Below are 16,157 nucleotides of genomic sequence, written 5' to 3'. Positions count from 1 at the left end.
GAAACAAAACAGGTTAACATCTGCCCCAAAACAAAGATGAAGCAAAGAGGGTCAAAATCTGGATGGATGGTGAGAAACGGCAGGGTGAAAATGAGTGGAATGCTGATCCAGGAGAAACAGCAACCTGTGTCCCAGAACAATCTGAGTGTAAGTGGTTGATGCAAAAGTAATTTACTGTGCAAACTTTCATCTAAAACACATTAAAATGTTAAAGAAGACAACAACAACAAAAATAGCTTAAGTGTATCAAATCAGACTGATAGACCCACTATCTAGGAGGGCACTTCCCATCCAAGAGAAAACTAAAATCCATTGTACAGTTTACACAGAGCCCTACAGGAAGGGCCCCTGCCTGCCTAACCCATCACACCCCTGGCCCATTTCTGATGCTATTTCACAGTCATTACCTCGGATAGCTGTCCCGGTAGATGAGGGTAGGAGCAAACAAGAAGTACAAGTATTGGCCAAATGTGGGTATTGGTACAGTGCCTGGAAAAGAAAACTATGCTTAGACCAAAGGCTCTTTGCCATCTCCTCGCAAATCTAAGTGGGAAAATAGGGGAATACACAACAGACAAAAGTCGGATTCCCTCTCCCTCTACTACTCAAGTCCTACAATGAATTCCTGTTACTCTTACACTAACCCACCAAGCCCTCTAAATTACGTTATTTCTATGACTTCAATAACTAAGGGTTGAAGCTATACTTGAAAAAAATCACTCATAGGTGTAACGAGCAAATTAACATTCCTTAAAAATAATGCCAGGTTATCAGAATCCAATGACATTTTCAACACTATATTACAATGGTAAAACTAGAATAATGAGGAAGCAATGACATGGTCATCCAATAAAATATTAATCCTATATACTTAAAATCAAACATTATTCTCTACAGAATAGGTCTCCCCAGAAAAACACTATAAACATCCTTTGACTGGATGAAATTGCATACTTGATTTCTCCTTAGCGGAATCCAGTACTCGAGGCACATTTTCTCTGATAAATGAATGAGCTTTCATTACAAAACGAACCTACAGGTTAAAAACATAGGCAAATAAGAAGGTGATTTTGCTATCATTGGCTTGCCTCCTCTAACAATTTAGAACAGAATCAGAGAATGCTTATTCAAAAGAGCTTTGTAATTTTGCACACCAACGCAGACTCACTCATATGGAATAAAAGAAGACCAAATTATGAATTCTAAATTTACTTGCCACCTAAAACAACAGTTCTCACCCTATGGGTTGTGAACCCTTTGGGGGTCAAAAAACTTTCACAGGGGTCGCCCAATTCAAAATAGTGGCAAAATTACAGTTATGAAGTACCAACGAAAGTAATTTTATGGTTGGGGGGGGTCACCACAACACAAGGAGCTGTATGACAGGGTCGCAGCATTAGGAAGGTTGAGGACCACTGCTCCAAAAGGACCACTTGGTGAGTGGTTAAGTGCCTGGCTGGCTAAAAGGTCAGTCATTCAAGCCCACTAGATACTCCATGGGACAAAGATGTGCTCATCTGCTTCTACAACCGTATGAGACATTATTGTACTCTGTCTTACAACGTTGCTAGGAGTTGTAATCAATTCCACACAGCAGTGGTGAACTTAAATAAAGTCTGATGAAGTGGTCTGCCCCCTTAGTCAAAATAAACAAAGACCACACTTTTCCCTATACAGTATTTTGATATCATATATGGTCATTGGTTGTGTTTTTAATTCTGAAATCTATTTAAAAGTTATTGCTCTTTACTTTTATTCCATCTTACACGATCTCATGTAAGCATTCAAATGTTGCTTTGATTTTAAAACTATGATCACAATTATCAAAAGCCAATAAGGCAGGAGGGGAAGTGGAAAGTGGGGGAGAAAGGGGGAACCAATTGCAATGGTCTACATATAATCATCTCCCAGGGAGACGGACAACAAAGTGGGTGAAGGGAGACATCAGTCAGTATAACACATGAAAATAATAATTTATAAATTATCAAGGGTTTGTGAGGGAGGGGGAAAAACAAGGAGCTGAAACCAAGGGCTCAAGTAAAAAGAAAATGTTTTGAAAATGATGATGGCAACAAATGCACAAATGTGCTTGACACAATGTATGTATGTATGGTGATAAGAGCTATATGAACCCTCAATAAAATGATTTTTTAAAAGCCAGTAAGTCAGAAGATTATATTAAAATACTGTATATACTCGTGTATACGCCAAATTTTTCAGCACATTGTTAATGCAGTTTTTGTAGTAAAATTATGTGCCTCGGCTGATACTCAGGTTGGCTTACACTGGAGTATATACAGTAAACTCTTTAATGCAAATCAATAATGAAAACAATGATTTGATATTTATCAAAAGTAGTGTTTAATCACCTAAATATCTTTATAATCTAGAATAAACCTCAAATAAAATTTTTAATATAGCCATAATAGTTCAGTATAATTTCTTAAAAGATAAGCTACAAGGGCACATGAGGGAGGGGGGAGCGGGGAGGGAGGGGGGAAAAAAAAAGAGGACCTGATGCAAAGGGCTTAAGTGGAGAGCAAATGCTTTGAGAATGATTGGGGCAGGGAATGTGCAGATGTGCTTTATACAATTGATGTATGTATATGTATGGATTGTGATAAGAGTTGTATGAGCCCCTAATAAAATGTTTAAAAAAAAAGGTCAACAAAAAAGATAAGCTAATCTAGATTAACATTTTAATTTTATATATAATTGTGTAACAAAGCAGATAATGACCCAAGTTAATATAGCTAAAAATAACAGATATTGGTATGGTGTAGCGTTAACTGAGCAAAGCACTGCTTTAGACGACACTTTGAAAAGCTTACCTGTTCACTTATAAGAACGATCCGGGAGGCTGGTGCCGGGGTATATGTTAATGCAATGTATGCTGGTACAAACCCCAAGCCTCCAAGCTGGAAGAAAATGAACAGTGCACCATAAAAGAGAGTGCGGAGCAGAGGGTGGGAGCTCTTCTGGAATCCATTGGCCCAAGATACAAACAGGAAATAAGGAACTCCAAGTGTAGATAGGAACATGCCCCACCAGCTCCAAAAAACAGTCGTAAAGTTGCCAAAAGCATAAAACAGGAGACTGAACTCAAGCACCAGCCTGGGGAAGAAAGCAGAAAGAACAAATAAGTGAACTTTAAGTTTATAGCCCACAAACATCCACTCATGAGAAACATTCCAACATTAAGTCATAGATAAAATGATGCCACTAGATAGAGACCTACTTTATACTTGGAGGTAGCTTAGCCTCTGCTTCACAATACATCTAAACAGTTTCCTAAAAGCACTAAGATAATATGGTCAACGGGCTTTCAATTTCTCCAAGATTTATCACACACATTGATTAGATTTTTACAAATTCTAACAATCTATAATATTTCACATAGAAAGTTAACAATTTAATTAAAGTTAAGTAACAGAGGCAGTACCTACATAGTAATCACTTATGTACAAAGGCTGGATGTTTCAAAGAAGGAAATGGTTAAAAGTCAAAATCTACTAGTTTTCAATGACATCACCATTTTTAAAATTTCAATTTCTAAAAATGCATTTAATTTAATCTATGATTATAATAGACTATCTTTTTTAAAGTAATATTATAATGCTTACATTTTTTTAAAAGCTTATATCTTCCCACTCTTTAAATTGTAGTAAGCTTTCTTCCTTCCTTTTTAAATAAATAACAATTGTAACATATTTCAGAGTAGAAAAGGTGGTAGATCATATATGAGGGTAAGTTAGAATGCATTAGTAGGGTTCTAGTTCATATACTCGTGCTTATTCCAACCAAGATCAGTTTGAACCTGTGTCTAGATCAGAAGAAGATTGCAGACAAGTTCTCTCCATGGTGCATTTAGTTTTAGTCTTGCTGGGGTGTGTGGGGAGAGGTCAAACGCTTACAGACATCCTCCCAGGGTAGTTAGTCACCAGACTACAGGGTAGGCCTCTAGGGCAGTTAGTCACCAGACTATATGGCAGGCCTCACTCCGTTACTGGGGACAGTAAACTATTCCTCCTTGAGGCTTGCGACCAAGCGACCAAGCATTCTCACCCTACCAATAATGATCTCTATCAACTGAGTCAGGGAACAGACCAAACTGACTCTGTGACATCCAAAGTTAAGTTATCCGCCCATCTTATCACATGTATACCCCTAATCCTTCCTCTTACTGTTGCATGTATGTCCCTAGACCCCCTCTCATTACTGTATTACCTATGGCACAACCCCTCCCTGTGACGTATGTCCTCACCTGCAATTAGGGGGCTTGCACGTCCCCGGAGAAGATAAAAAGCTTGGGGTAACATTAAAGATCACTCTCTCCCTCCACGTGGACCATCGAGTGGGGCAGAGGTGAGCATGCCACCATGAAACGTGTCTGACTCCCATTTATTTCAATACTTCACTTCGCTCTCTCATGCTCTCTATAACTTTCCTATGATCCTTACTTATTATCGCTGCACAATTGCGCCTACCGGACCCGTAATGATGTGTTAGGGGCTGGCTTCCCCTGACAGGAGTGCCTTCAAAAAAAGGTCCAATCATAACTGCTTCTGCTGAGTCTACTCAAAAAAGGTCCAGTCAAAAGGGGGGATATGCTGGGTCAGTTAAATTCAAGAAGGATCAAAGCTCAGAGATGATGGGCATCTCTTCTGGAGTCCAAAGGGGTACTACTCTCGATAAGATTATCTCAAAGGGCACGAGATGCTCACAGGTGCTAACTATGGAGAAGTTTTAAGAGAAGTGAGAGCTGGTTTTTCATAAAATGGTGGGAAAAGTTATGCCAATTTTTTCATCACAGCAATGTCCCCATTCCTTCTCAAGGTACACCAACGGATGTCCACCAAGAATTTCAGTGGGTAACCTTACCCCGTCCACCCTACAGCACTGGTCCTGCCCTTTCAGACCTCTTTTTGTTCTCCAAACTCAAACAACATTTATAATTAAGAACTCAATTTGAGGCCCTTGAAGATGCCAAAACTACTGTTGTGATGTGATATAAACTGAAGAGTGAATTTCCGGGAAAGTCTGAGAGATGGAAACCCTGCCTTCAGCAATGTTTGGAGAGTGAGATGGGGAATATGTTGAGGAATACCCTCACGGTTTTGAGTTTTTTTTCTGTAATAAGGTTTCAATGATTTTGTAGCAATACGTTGACTTAGTCTCATATACAAACAAACTTCTCCCATTTGGAAATATTACTGTTAAAATATAGACTTTACATGAAACAATTTTCATTTGGGGTATACTTTTCAGAGGAAAGGAACAGCAACATCATCTGAGGAGGGTGTTCTCTGGAGCAAATTTAATGAAATTACTTTTTATTAAAATGTAAAGTGTGAAACTCACTTCGCTCACATCAACAGACCTTTGTTTCTTACCTTCCTTCATCAATGTAATCGACTACCAGTGAGCTGATGATAAAGATAACGAGGAGGGCAATAAACATGTGATAGATGGTTCTGATGTGGTCCACCTCTAGCAGCTCGCTGCAAAATTCAGTTCAAAAGAATAAAATTAGTAACCAACATTTAGGTGAAAAATCTTAAAAAGACTTCTTCAGTGCAGTTTGGTAGATATTTAATTCCACCTCCAAAATAATCTCAAAACAAAAAAAACCCCACAGCTTTACATATGAAACTTTTAGTAGAGACATTAAATGGCTTTAGGGCAATATCCCTTCTAAGAAAATGATAGTGTTAGAATAAAAAAGATACTAAACTCTTTATTACCAATTGATCTGCATACAGGTGGCAGGGACTTGTGTCAAATGCTAAAACAACCTCTCTCCCCCCCAAAAGGTTATCCTTATAATCTAGTTCCTAAAATTAACTCAATATATTAGGTGCTATTTCTAAGATGTCAAGGTTGAAATATTTTCGTTAAAAAAAATATCTTCTAAAATGATGACAATTACCATTCTATATATCTAGAAAAGATTTACTTACAAATCTTTTATATTCTCTATCTTTTCTGATTTCTCTACTTAATTTAAACTGGTTTATTTTATTTGAGGGTACGCAACAACTTCTAGATGACCCCTAAATTAATACCTTTTGAATCCACTTAAAACAAGTTTTTAACCCTGGTTTTTATGAAGGATCTATGCCAACTATCTACATCACTTTTCAGACAATCTGAAATGCTATAAATCTCTGGACTGAAAATATCTACATTCTAATTAAAACCCAAGTGAGTTACAGAAAAGCGGTCTGTTTTCTTGGTTTATTTACTCAAGGACAAGCCAACCTGATTATCAGCCAAGGCACCTACTTTTACCACAAAAACCACACTAAAAATGTGTTGAAAAACTCGGTTTATATACGAATATATACGGTAGGTATTTCAATTTTTCTTGGTAAAAATTGTTGGCTTGTTTTGGGGTGTGTGTGTGATAATTCTATCATTAAAATATTTTTTACTGTAATACCAAAATTCACTGCCACTGATCAATTCCAAGTCATAGTGAACCGCTAAGTTAGAGTAGAACTTCCCCTGTGGTTTTCCAAGTCTGTAAGTCTCATCTTTCTCCTATGGAGCTGCTAATAGGTTCAAACTGATGACTTTGCAGTTACTAGCCCAATATGTAACCTACCTATGTAACTAGGGCTCCTGATTTTATATTTAGTTACCTCAATGCTCCCATTGCATTAATGACAGGTATTAATCTGACAGGCAAGGATCTGCCCTAGTAAGAAATGTTACAAGAAGTTTTCCCTTAACACCAACCCCTATGCTCAGTGCAATCAGAGATCAATGAATTAAGAAATCAATCTGAATGAAGCAACAACTCATGTATGGTAGCTCACAGTTGGAGTATACTCACATAAATGCCACATAAGCAAACGTGGTGAAGAAAGCTGATGGTGCCTGGCTATCAAAAAGATATACCATCTGGGGTCTTAAAGGCAAACAAGCAGCCATCTAGCTCGGAAGCAACAAAGCCCACAGGGAAGAAGCACACAAGCCTACGTGAACACGAGGTGTTGAAGGGATCAGGTAGCAGACACCAAAGAACAAAAATCATTGTGTGATCACCTTCTCCACATAAACGCTGAAGATGAATGCGTGCATAAGTAAGTGTGGTGAAGAAGGCTGATGGTGCCTGGCTATTGAGAGATATAGCTGCCTGGGGACTTAAAGGCTCGAAAGTAAACAAGCGGTCATCTAGCCCAGAAGCAACAAAGCCCACATGGAAGCAGCACACCAACATGTTGTGTGACCATGAAGGCTCGAGGGGCCCAGGTTTCAAGCACCAATGCCAGGGGGAAAATCATATCATCATGACTGAGAGGAGTGCGTGATGGGGACCCAATGCCCATCTGTAGACAGCTGGACATTCCTTGCAGAGGGGTATGGAGAGGAGATGAGTCACTCAGGGTTCAGTGTAGCAACAATGAAACTCAAAACCTTCCTCTAGTTCTTGAACGCTTCCTCCCCCCCCCCCCCCAATTATCATGATCCCAATTCTACCTTGCAAACCTGGCTAGGCCAGAGGATGCACGGCGGTACAGTTGGGATCTGGAAACACAGGGAATCTAGGACAGATGAATCCCTCAGGATCAATGGTGAGAGTGGCGATACCGGAAGGGAACTGGGGGTAGAAAGGGGGAACCGATCTTAGGGATCTACATATAGCCTCCTCTCTGGGGGATGGGCAACAGGAAAGTGGGTGGAGGGAGATGCCGGGCAGTGTAAGCTAAGATAAAATAATAATTTATAAATTATTAAGGGCTCATGAGGGAGGGGCAAATGGGGAGGGAAAAAAGGAAAATGAGCTGATTACAGGAACCCAAGCGGAAGGCAAATTTTGAGAATGATGAAGCAACGAATGTATAAGGGTGCTTTACTCAAATGATGTATGTATGGATTGTGATAAGAGTTGTATCAGCCCCAATAAAATGATTTTTAAAAATTAGAGTAATAAAGTATTTAGGTAATTAAAATTTTTTTTAAAAAGGAGTGCATAAATTCTATGCCATTGGATAAATTATTGATGTTATCAATGCATTCGCTTTATACCCCAGGAGGATGATTAACAATATTTTTGTTTTATTTTGGTGTTATTTTGTTTTGCTATTTGTTTGTTTTTTTGTCATAATATGACTGCCAAAGTAAACCAGAGTCATTCATAACCCATGACAAGCAAATGGATTCTGGGCTCCCATTTAATTCTAGCCCCAACCCAAGAACAGTTAGTTCTTATAACATGGCCTTACTCCATACTTGCCTTCATGAAGAGATCACTACAGATAAGGGTGCTACAGCAAAGTGTGCTGAAGAAAGCAGAGGGTGCTCAACTATCAACTGTAATACTGTCTGGGTTTTTTAAAGGCTTCTATTCAAACAAGCATCCATCTAGGTCAGGAATCAACTAAGTCCACATGGAAGAAGTGCACTAGCCTGTGTGATACAAAGATGACAATGACAAATATGATGAAGGGAAAAGTATCAGAGCTTAAATTGTGATCATCCAATTTATAGGCTATGGAGGACAGTGGATGGCCAAAATCAATCTGCAGACTATTCTAGTTAGATTAAGCCTCTGACAGATATCCTCTAGCTATAGGCGAGGGTCTCAAACAGCTTTACTATTAGACAGAGATTACTGTAAACTTGAATATAATGGATGGAACCATGGTATAGAGCAGCAGTTCTCAACCCGTGGGTTGCAACCCCGATTCACAACAGTAACAAAATTATGGTTATGAAGTAGCAACGATGATAAATTTATGGTTGGGCGGGTCACCACAACATGAGGAACTTATTAAAGAGTTAAAGCATTAGGAAGGTTGAGAACCACTGGCATAACATGACACTTGGTCAGCTGACCTCCCTTCTTGACGCAACCTGAATTTGTTCTAGACTCAAATATTTTTCACTTGTTCTACAACAGCAATTTCTTCTCTGGCTCCTGAAATATTAATGGGGGCTTTTTCTTACTTATTTTTTAACTTTAAATTATTATTCTCTTCTTTCTGTTTCTTTAATTGTTTGTTGGGTTTCCCAGTTTATGAAGCATGGAAAGAGTAGATGCATAGAGACAATAACTGATCAATGGTTATCAAGCTAGGGGGTGGTGAGGGTGAGAGGAGTGAGGAGCAAACAATGAATGGGAGAAAGGGGAGGGAGCACTAGAACTGATTGTGATGATGTATATAAAACAATTTTTAAGTGACTTAGCTAAGTAAGATATGTGAATATTATATTAAGAAAATTACTTTTTTTTTAAATGGAAGAAACCAAAGTTGCCAATGGTTATTATGGGTGAGGGAGGAAGTTTATGCTTAAAGGACATTTGAGTTTATGTTAATAATGCTGGGATTATTTGGAAAAAATACCAGAAATGGTTGTACAACACAAAAAGTATGATCAATGGTACTAAATTCTACATGTAGAAGTTGTGTACAGAAATATGCACAAGAATGCTTTGTTGTGTATATTTTTGCCACATTTAAAAAATATATGTGAGAGGTTACCCAAAAAATACCCGGAATTTCTTCTCCCCAAAACTATGTACCATATATACTCGACTATAAGTCGACCCAAGTATAAGCCGAGGTACCTAATTATTACCTCGGAAACCAGAAAAACTGATTGACTCGAGTATAAGCCTAGAGTGGAAAATGCAGAAGCTATTGGTGAGTTTGAATAATCAAAACACATGAAAATAAAATTACTAAAAATTGAGACATTAGTGGGGTAATATATTTAAATATTTATTTTAATTAAAAAACACATATAAAAGGACAAGTCATTTAACATTAGTAAACCAGCACAGTAAGTGGAAAATAGGTACAACAAAAAAAAATAAGGTATCAACAATGATACCTTAAGAGTACTATTCCCTCCCGACACAATGGCTGGAGCCAAAGTGGGTGGACAAGTAAATGTGGTGAAGAAAGCTGATGGTGCCCGGCTGTCAAAAGAGATAGTGACTGGGGTCTTAAAGGCTTGAAGATAAACAAGTGGCCATCTAGCTCAGAAGCAATAAAGTTCACATGGAAGAACACACTAGCCTGTGTGATCGAGTGGTACCGAAGGGATCAGTTACCAGGCATCAAAGAACAAAAAATCATATCATTGACTGCACACCTCCATGATAGGATCGCTGAAGACAAATGGGTGCATAAGCAAATGTGGTGAAGAAAGCTGATGGTGCCCGGCTATCAAAAGAGATAGTGTCTGGGGTCTTAAAGGCTTGAAGACAAACAAGCGGCCATCTAGCTCAGAAGCAAATAAGCCCACATGGAAGAAGCACACCGGCCAGTGCGATCACGAGGTGCCAAGGGACCAGGTATAAGGCATCATGCAAAAAAACACAACAACAACGATATAAGTGTGTGTATGTATGTGTATATATGTGTATATGTATATATATACCATATTAAATGAAGGGGGAAGTGCAGAGTGGAGACCCAAGGCCCAAGTGTCGGCCAATGGAGATCCCCTCATAGAGGCGTTTAGGAGAGGAGATGGGTTAATTAGGGTGCAAGGTAGTACTGATGAAGAACACAGCTTTCCCCCAGATCCTGGATGCTTCCTCCCCCCAACTACCATGATCCGAATTCTACCTTACAGGGCTGGATCGGGCAGAGGCTGTACACTGGTACATATGAGGGCTGGAGACACAGGGAATCTAGGGTGGATGATATCTTCAAGACCAAGGGTGTGAGGGGCGATGCTGGGAGAGTGGAGGGTGAGTGGGTTGGAAAGGGGGAACTGATTACAAGGATCCACATGTGACCTCTTCCCTGGGAGAGGGATAGCAGAGAAGGGGAGGGGAGACTCCGGATAGGGCAAGATATGACAAAATAATGATGTATAAATTACCAAGGGCACATGAGGGAGGGGGAAGAGGGGAGGGAGGGGAAAAAAAAAAAGAGGACATGATGCAAAGGGCTTAAGTGGAGAGCAAATGCTTTGAGAATGATTGGGGCAGGGAATGTATGGATGTGCTTTATACAATTGATGTATGTATATGTATGGATTGTGATAAGAGTTGTACGAGTCCCTAATAAAATGTTTAAAAAAAAAAGAGTACTATTCCCTGAGCTCAATCAGCAACCAAGCTAAAATGTAAAGAGTTGAAATCCTTCAAAACTGGATTCCTCATCAGCATCCCTATCCCAATGCAGAGCTTCAGCTGGTGTGAGGTCATCATAGATCCTGTCTTCGCTGGGGTACCACTGACCCGTGTATAAGTCGAACCCCAGTTTTTCAGTACATTTTATGTGCTGAAAAACTCAGCTTATACATGAGTATATACGGTATTTAATTTTTTCCACAAAACCTTATCACCTTTAAAATAATCTCCATTACACTTAATACATTTGTCAAATATGTGATTCCATTCTTGGAAACGTTTTTTGTTTTTTTTTCAAATTCATTCTGTTTGGATGGCTCTTCCCTCATTTTTTTCCCACCCCTTCTACTTCATCAAATCATTGTCCGTTCATGTCCCTCTTCATTCATGAAAACAAAAGTCACATGGACTGAGGTCAGGCGAGTAAGGTGAGTGAGGCAAGAGAGGCATGCTGTTTTGGGCCCAAAACTGGCACACTGAGATGGCTACATGAGCAGGTGCATTGTCATGGTGGCAAAACCAGCCCCACAAAATCAGGCCTTTTTTGTCACACACTGTTAGGCAATCTTTTTAGAACTTCTAAAAAGAAGGCTTCATTAACAGTCTGACCTGGTGGAACAAACTCAAAATGCAGTAAAAGTTGACATTTTCGTTTATTAGGGAAGATTACAGACAGCCAGACAAGGTTTGTCATCCATCAACTTTTCGCCTTTTAGAAATGAGAAAACCGCTCATACACTTGAGTTTTTCCCATAGTGATATCCTTGAAAGCTGTGTTCACAACACAACAGTTTCTGTGGCATTTTTCCAGAGCAGGAAACAAAATTTCACAGCTGCATGCTGTTTTCTTAAATTGGCCATCACAAAAAACGAGATTTAAGCAAAACTCCTTTTATGAAAAAATTCACTGTGACCATAGAGAACCTTCCCAGGTGACACCACTGGGTGCACTAATTTTGAGCGAGTTGCTGGATGCTCTCCTAGTGGGGAAAACACATACTTCTAAAGCTCTGCTCCACCCAGCACAATTCCAGGGTTTTTTTGGGTAACCCCTTATATATAATTAATAATAGTGAGGACAAGAAAGAAGAAAATGTTCTAAAATTGATTGCAATAATAATGATTATACAATTCTCCTTGATATGACTGACCTATTGAATTGTATGACATGTGGATGAAGTGCCAATAAATGGCTTAACCAAAAAAGACAAAAGAATTACAGTCTTGGAAACTATGAAGCGCCTCTCCTCTGTCCTGTAAGGTTGCTGTATGTCAGAAGCAATCTGCTGTGTGGGTTTTCCATGAAATCCACAAAAGCAAGGCTCTGAATGAAGTATCTTGTAAAACTATCAAGTTTTTAAATCCTTAAAAGAAAATTTAGAAAAATAAATAAACTACATATTAAAAAGACAGAAACTTGAAAACATTCTTAAGTACTTAACCCAATTTAAAACTTTGGTTCTAGATCTTTAGGTAACCAGTTTTCTGTGGCATAACTTCAGGGAGTTTAACAGATAACCACATTACTAACCCTTCCTTTGAATCTAGATACAGGTAAACTGGAAAAAGAAGAAAAACAAAAATGCCTGTGGATTGCCCACAGCCAATCACTGGAATAAAATGATGTAAATTTCATGTAAAATTTTTTTAAAGAAAGAAAATAATACGAATTAGATGACCAGAAAGAATGAACAAGAACCAGAGAATAAGAGATTCTAATATCAGGGTTATAGTGATTTTTAAAAATAAAGATAAAAGTTAGCAAAAGCAATTAAATGTACTTACTCTAGCACAGATCGTCTTATGACAAAAATTTTTCCTTGTTCGGGAGGCGCCCTCAGCTCTCTGGGAAGAGGAACATTTGAAACATATATAAGCACTTCAAGCACTAGGAAACTTAAGCCTCTTTCTTAGAGCCTGCTTTCCCATCTAACTAACTGTCTTCTCACTACATACCAGGTACTCTGTGTTAAGGGTTTCAATGGGTTATCATAGCATTTCTTCCTGAATTATCTATAAGGTAGATAGGTACGCTAGTATCTTTTTCGAAAGAGGTATTTCAGAATACCTAATTGAAGTGCCATTTGAGGGGTTGCTGGAGCTTAGCTTTCCATTCACCACAAGCTGACATCACTGCTCCTCCTCCTAATCATCCACTTGGTTATGACGGAGCCCCAGCCATACTTTGTTTCAGTTAACACAGCACTTGGAGTCTCATTCCCTAAAGCTGTACTGCTGCTTATGATGTCCAATTAATGCCAAAGGACTTCTAAAATCCCCCATTTCCTCCTGACCTTAAGCACTGGTTGCCTCCAAATACTGAAAACTTGTACTTTAACATAGTAAGACCGTCTCCGTTGGGTTTTATTTTTTGCAGTCCTCTGGCACTTTCACTCGCATACTTCCACAAGCTGATCCTGGTCAAAACTGCTTTCCAGAACAGCAGAGACTGGCAGAGAGACCAAACAGCATAAAGCCCAGGGAAGCACAGAAGGGTAAACTGGCACACCTTCGTGTTTAATAGCCTCCCTGTTGGGCTCTGGATGACTGAGCAAAAGAAAAAGTATAATCCAACCACACTGCACTTGATGACAAGTACAGTGGAAAGGCATCCTCGTGACAAGGTTAAAAGTATGAGCTCTTTACCAGGCTGAGTTCAAGTTCCAGCTGTGTGACTTTGGACATTATATGACTCTGTGCCTCTGTTTCCTAATTTGTAATATGACAGTGGTTACGGAACCCGTTTCATATGACAGCATTAGGTTTAGGTGAGTTAACTCATAAAGAACATATATGGATTTTCATAGCCGACACTCAGAGCGTTGGCTCAATTATTATTATGAATTAGCACTCTCAAAGGAGGCATGTTGGGTTATAACCCACATTTTAAAAGGAAGACACTGATGCTTCAAGTGCCTAATAACTTGCTAGTGCAATAATAAGTGGTGTCAGCCAGGGCACAACCCTGAAGTGCCTACCCTCTAACCAGCAGGAATACTTGATGATTACATTCAATGAAATAATATGCATACTTACTTAGCTCTATGGTTGTTCTGTCCTTTGAGAATAGAAAAAGATGTAAGAGTATCACCACCAATATCTATTGAAGCGGACTTTTCAATGAGATTAGTCACAAAATCATCAAAGTGAGCGCCAACTTTCTTCATAAAAAATGGTTTCAATTGCTATAAAATCCCAAAGAACAAAAAGCAAGAATTAACAACTAAAACAATATGTGTCATTGACATTTTCTAAAAAGCAGGACCAAAAGATAATGCTAAGTGATGTTGTATACAAGAAGAAAACAAATTTCTACAGCTTACGTGTTGTTTCAGAAATGGCTACCAAAAAGCATCACAGGTCCTCTTTCCCCCCCTCCCTCCCTCCCCATTCCCCCCTCCCTCATATGCCCTTGGTAATTTATACCTCGTTATTTTGTCATATCTTGCCCTATCCGGAGTCTCCCTTCCCCCCTTCTCTGCTGTCCCTCTCCCAGGGAAGAGGTCACATGTGGATCCTTGTAATCAGTTCCCCCTTTCCAACCCACTCACCCTCCACTCTCCCAGCATCGCCCCTCACACCCTTGGTCTTGAAGATATCATCCACCCTAGATTCCCTGTGTCTCCTGGATTCCTTGTACCTCCAACCCTCATATGTACCAGTGTACAGCCTCTGCCCGATCCAGCCCTGCAAGGTAGAATTCGGATCATGGTAGTTGGGGGGAGGAAGCATCCAGGATCTGGGGGAAAGCTGTGTTCTTCATCAATACAACCTCACACCCTAATTAACCCATCTCCTCTCCTAAACCCCTCTATGAGGGGATCTCCATTGGCCGACACTTGGGCCTTGGGTCTCCACTCTGCACTTCCCCCTTCATTTAATATGATATATATACATATATACACATACATATATACATATACACATATATACACATACAGGGGCTTAAGTGGAGAGCAAATGCCTTGAGAATGATTGGGGCAGGGAATGTATGGATGTGCTGTATACAATTGATGTATGTATATGTATGGATTGTGGTAAGAGTTGTTTGAGTCCCTAATAAAATGTAAAAGAAGAAAAGAAAAAAATGATTAGGGCAAAGACTGTACAGATGTGCTTTATACAATTGATGTATGTATATGTATGAACTGTGAAAAGAATTGTATCAGCCCCAATAAATTGTTAAAAGAAAAAAAAAAAGCATCACAGATTTAGAACCTTTTTAAAAATGCCTCTCAAACCAAGATGCCAGAGTAATAATCTAAATTAATTCCTAAAATGATACTAAAATAAAAAGTAACAGAAATGATGAAAGTGGATTAGTATTTTTTCTTTTAAAATATCCATATAATACTCATTATATAATGACATTAAGATAAAATTGTAAGTCCTCTTTCTTCTCAAGCAACTGCCCAAGTGCCAGTGTTGATATTTTAGAACATGTCACCTCTAAGCTATACCTACGTTGGCACTGTAACATTTACTCCTAGCTCCATAGTTGTATTTTACCAAATCAAAAATATTTTTATTTTAATAAAATTGTTACACATTTTGATCTTTGGTGATTCAAATTCACTTTTTTTTAAAAGTACAAAATGGAAAAGATTTTTCTAGATGATCAAATGCCCAAATTGTAAATTTTAACTCTTTGAAGTATGGCTTACCAACATAATTTTTATTAAAATTATTTTTCATATTAAGGTGACCTGTTCTTAGAGGCTGCATCATAACAACACACAAAACTGCTCTGGAAAGTGGTGGCTGCATTTTAAGTGCATTGGACAGGGAGACTGGGGAACAGGGATTCTCCCCTTCCCCCCACTGCCCGGGCCTCCAGCACGGCGCCTAGAATTCCACCACTGACCAATCTACCACCTCAAGTTAACTAATCATATTTTATGTTAATCCCTGTTGTTTGTTTGATCTTCCTTATATGTCCATCTTCATTTTGACATTAATTTACAATGGGAATCAAGTATCCCTATCAAACAAAAAAAGATGACACAAAGGAAAAATAATCTGTAGAACTGGACTACTTTTTAAAAGAGATTTCCCCCAC

At 38.9% G+C, this 16,157-nt stretch overlaps 1 protein-coding gene across 1 annotated transcript in view; it reads right to left on the bottom strand.

The window, feature by feature from the left end:
• SOAT1 (sterol O-acyltransferase 1) overlaps positions 1-16,157 on the bottom strand; it is a 63,733-nt gene that overhangs the window by 11,386 nt on the left and 36,190 nt on the right. Inside the window, exons 4-9 of the mRNA XM_075527965.1 lie at positions 14,135-14,283; positions 12,884-12,943; positions 5,394-5,501; positions 2,832-3,114; positions 955-1,033; positions 408-489 (exon numbers count right to left, since the gene is read on the bottom strand). Coding sequence (XP_075384080.1) covers positions 408-489; positions 955-1,033; positions 2,832-3,114; positions 5,394-5,501; positions 12,884-12,943; positions 14,135-14,283 — 761 coding nt within the window. The remainder of the gene's footprint in view (positions 1-407; positions 490-954; positions 1,034-2,831; positions 3,115-5,393; positions 5,502-12,883; positions 12,944-14,134; positions 14,284-16,157) is intronic.

The sequence above is a fragment of the Tenrec ecaudatus genome, chromosome 1 (genome assembly GCF_050624435.1).
Source record: "Tenrec ecaudatus isolate mTenEca1 chromosome 1, mTenEca1.hap1, whole genome shotgun sequence".
Classification (NCBI taxonomy): domain Eukaryota; kingdom Metazoa; phylum Chordata; class Mammalia; order Afrosoricida; family Tenrecidae; genus Tenrec; species Tenrec ecaudatus.
This window is presented reverse-complemented; position numbering and strand designations above follow the sequence as displayed.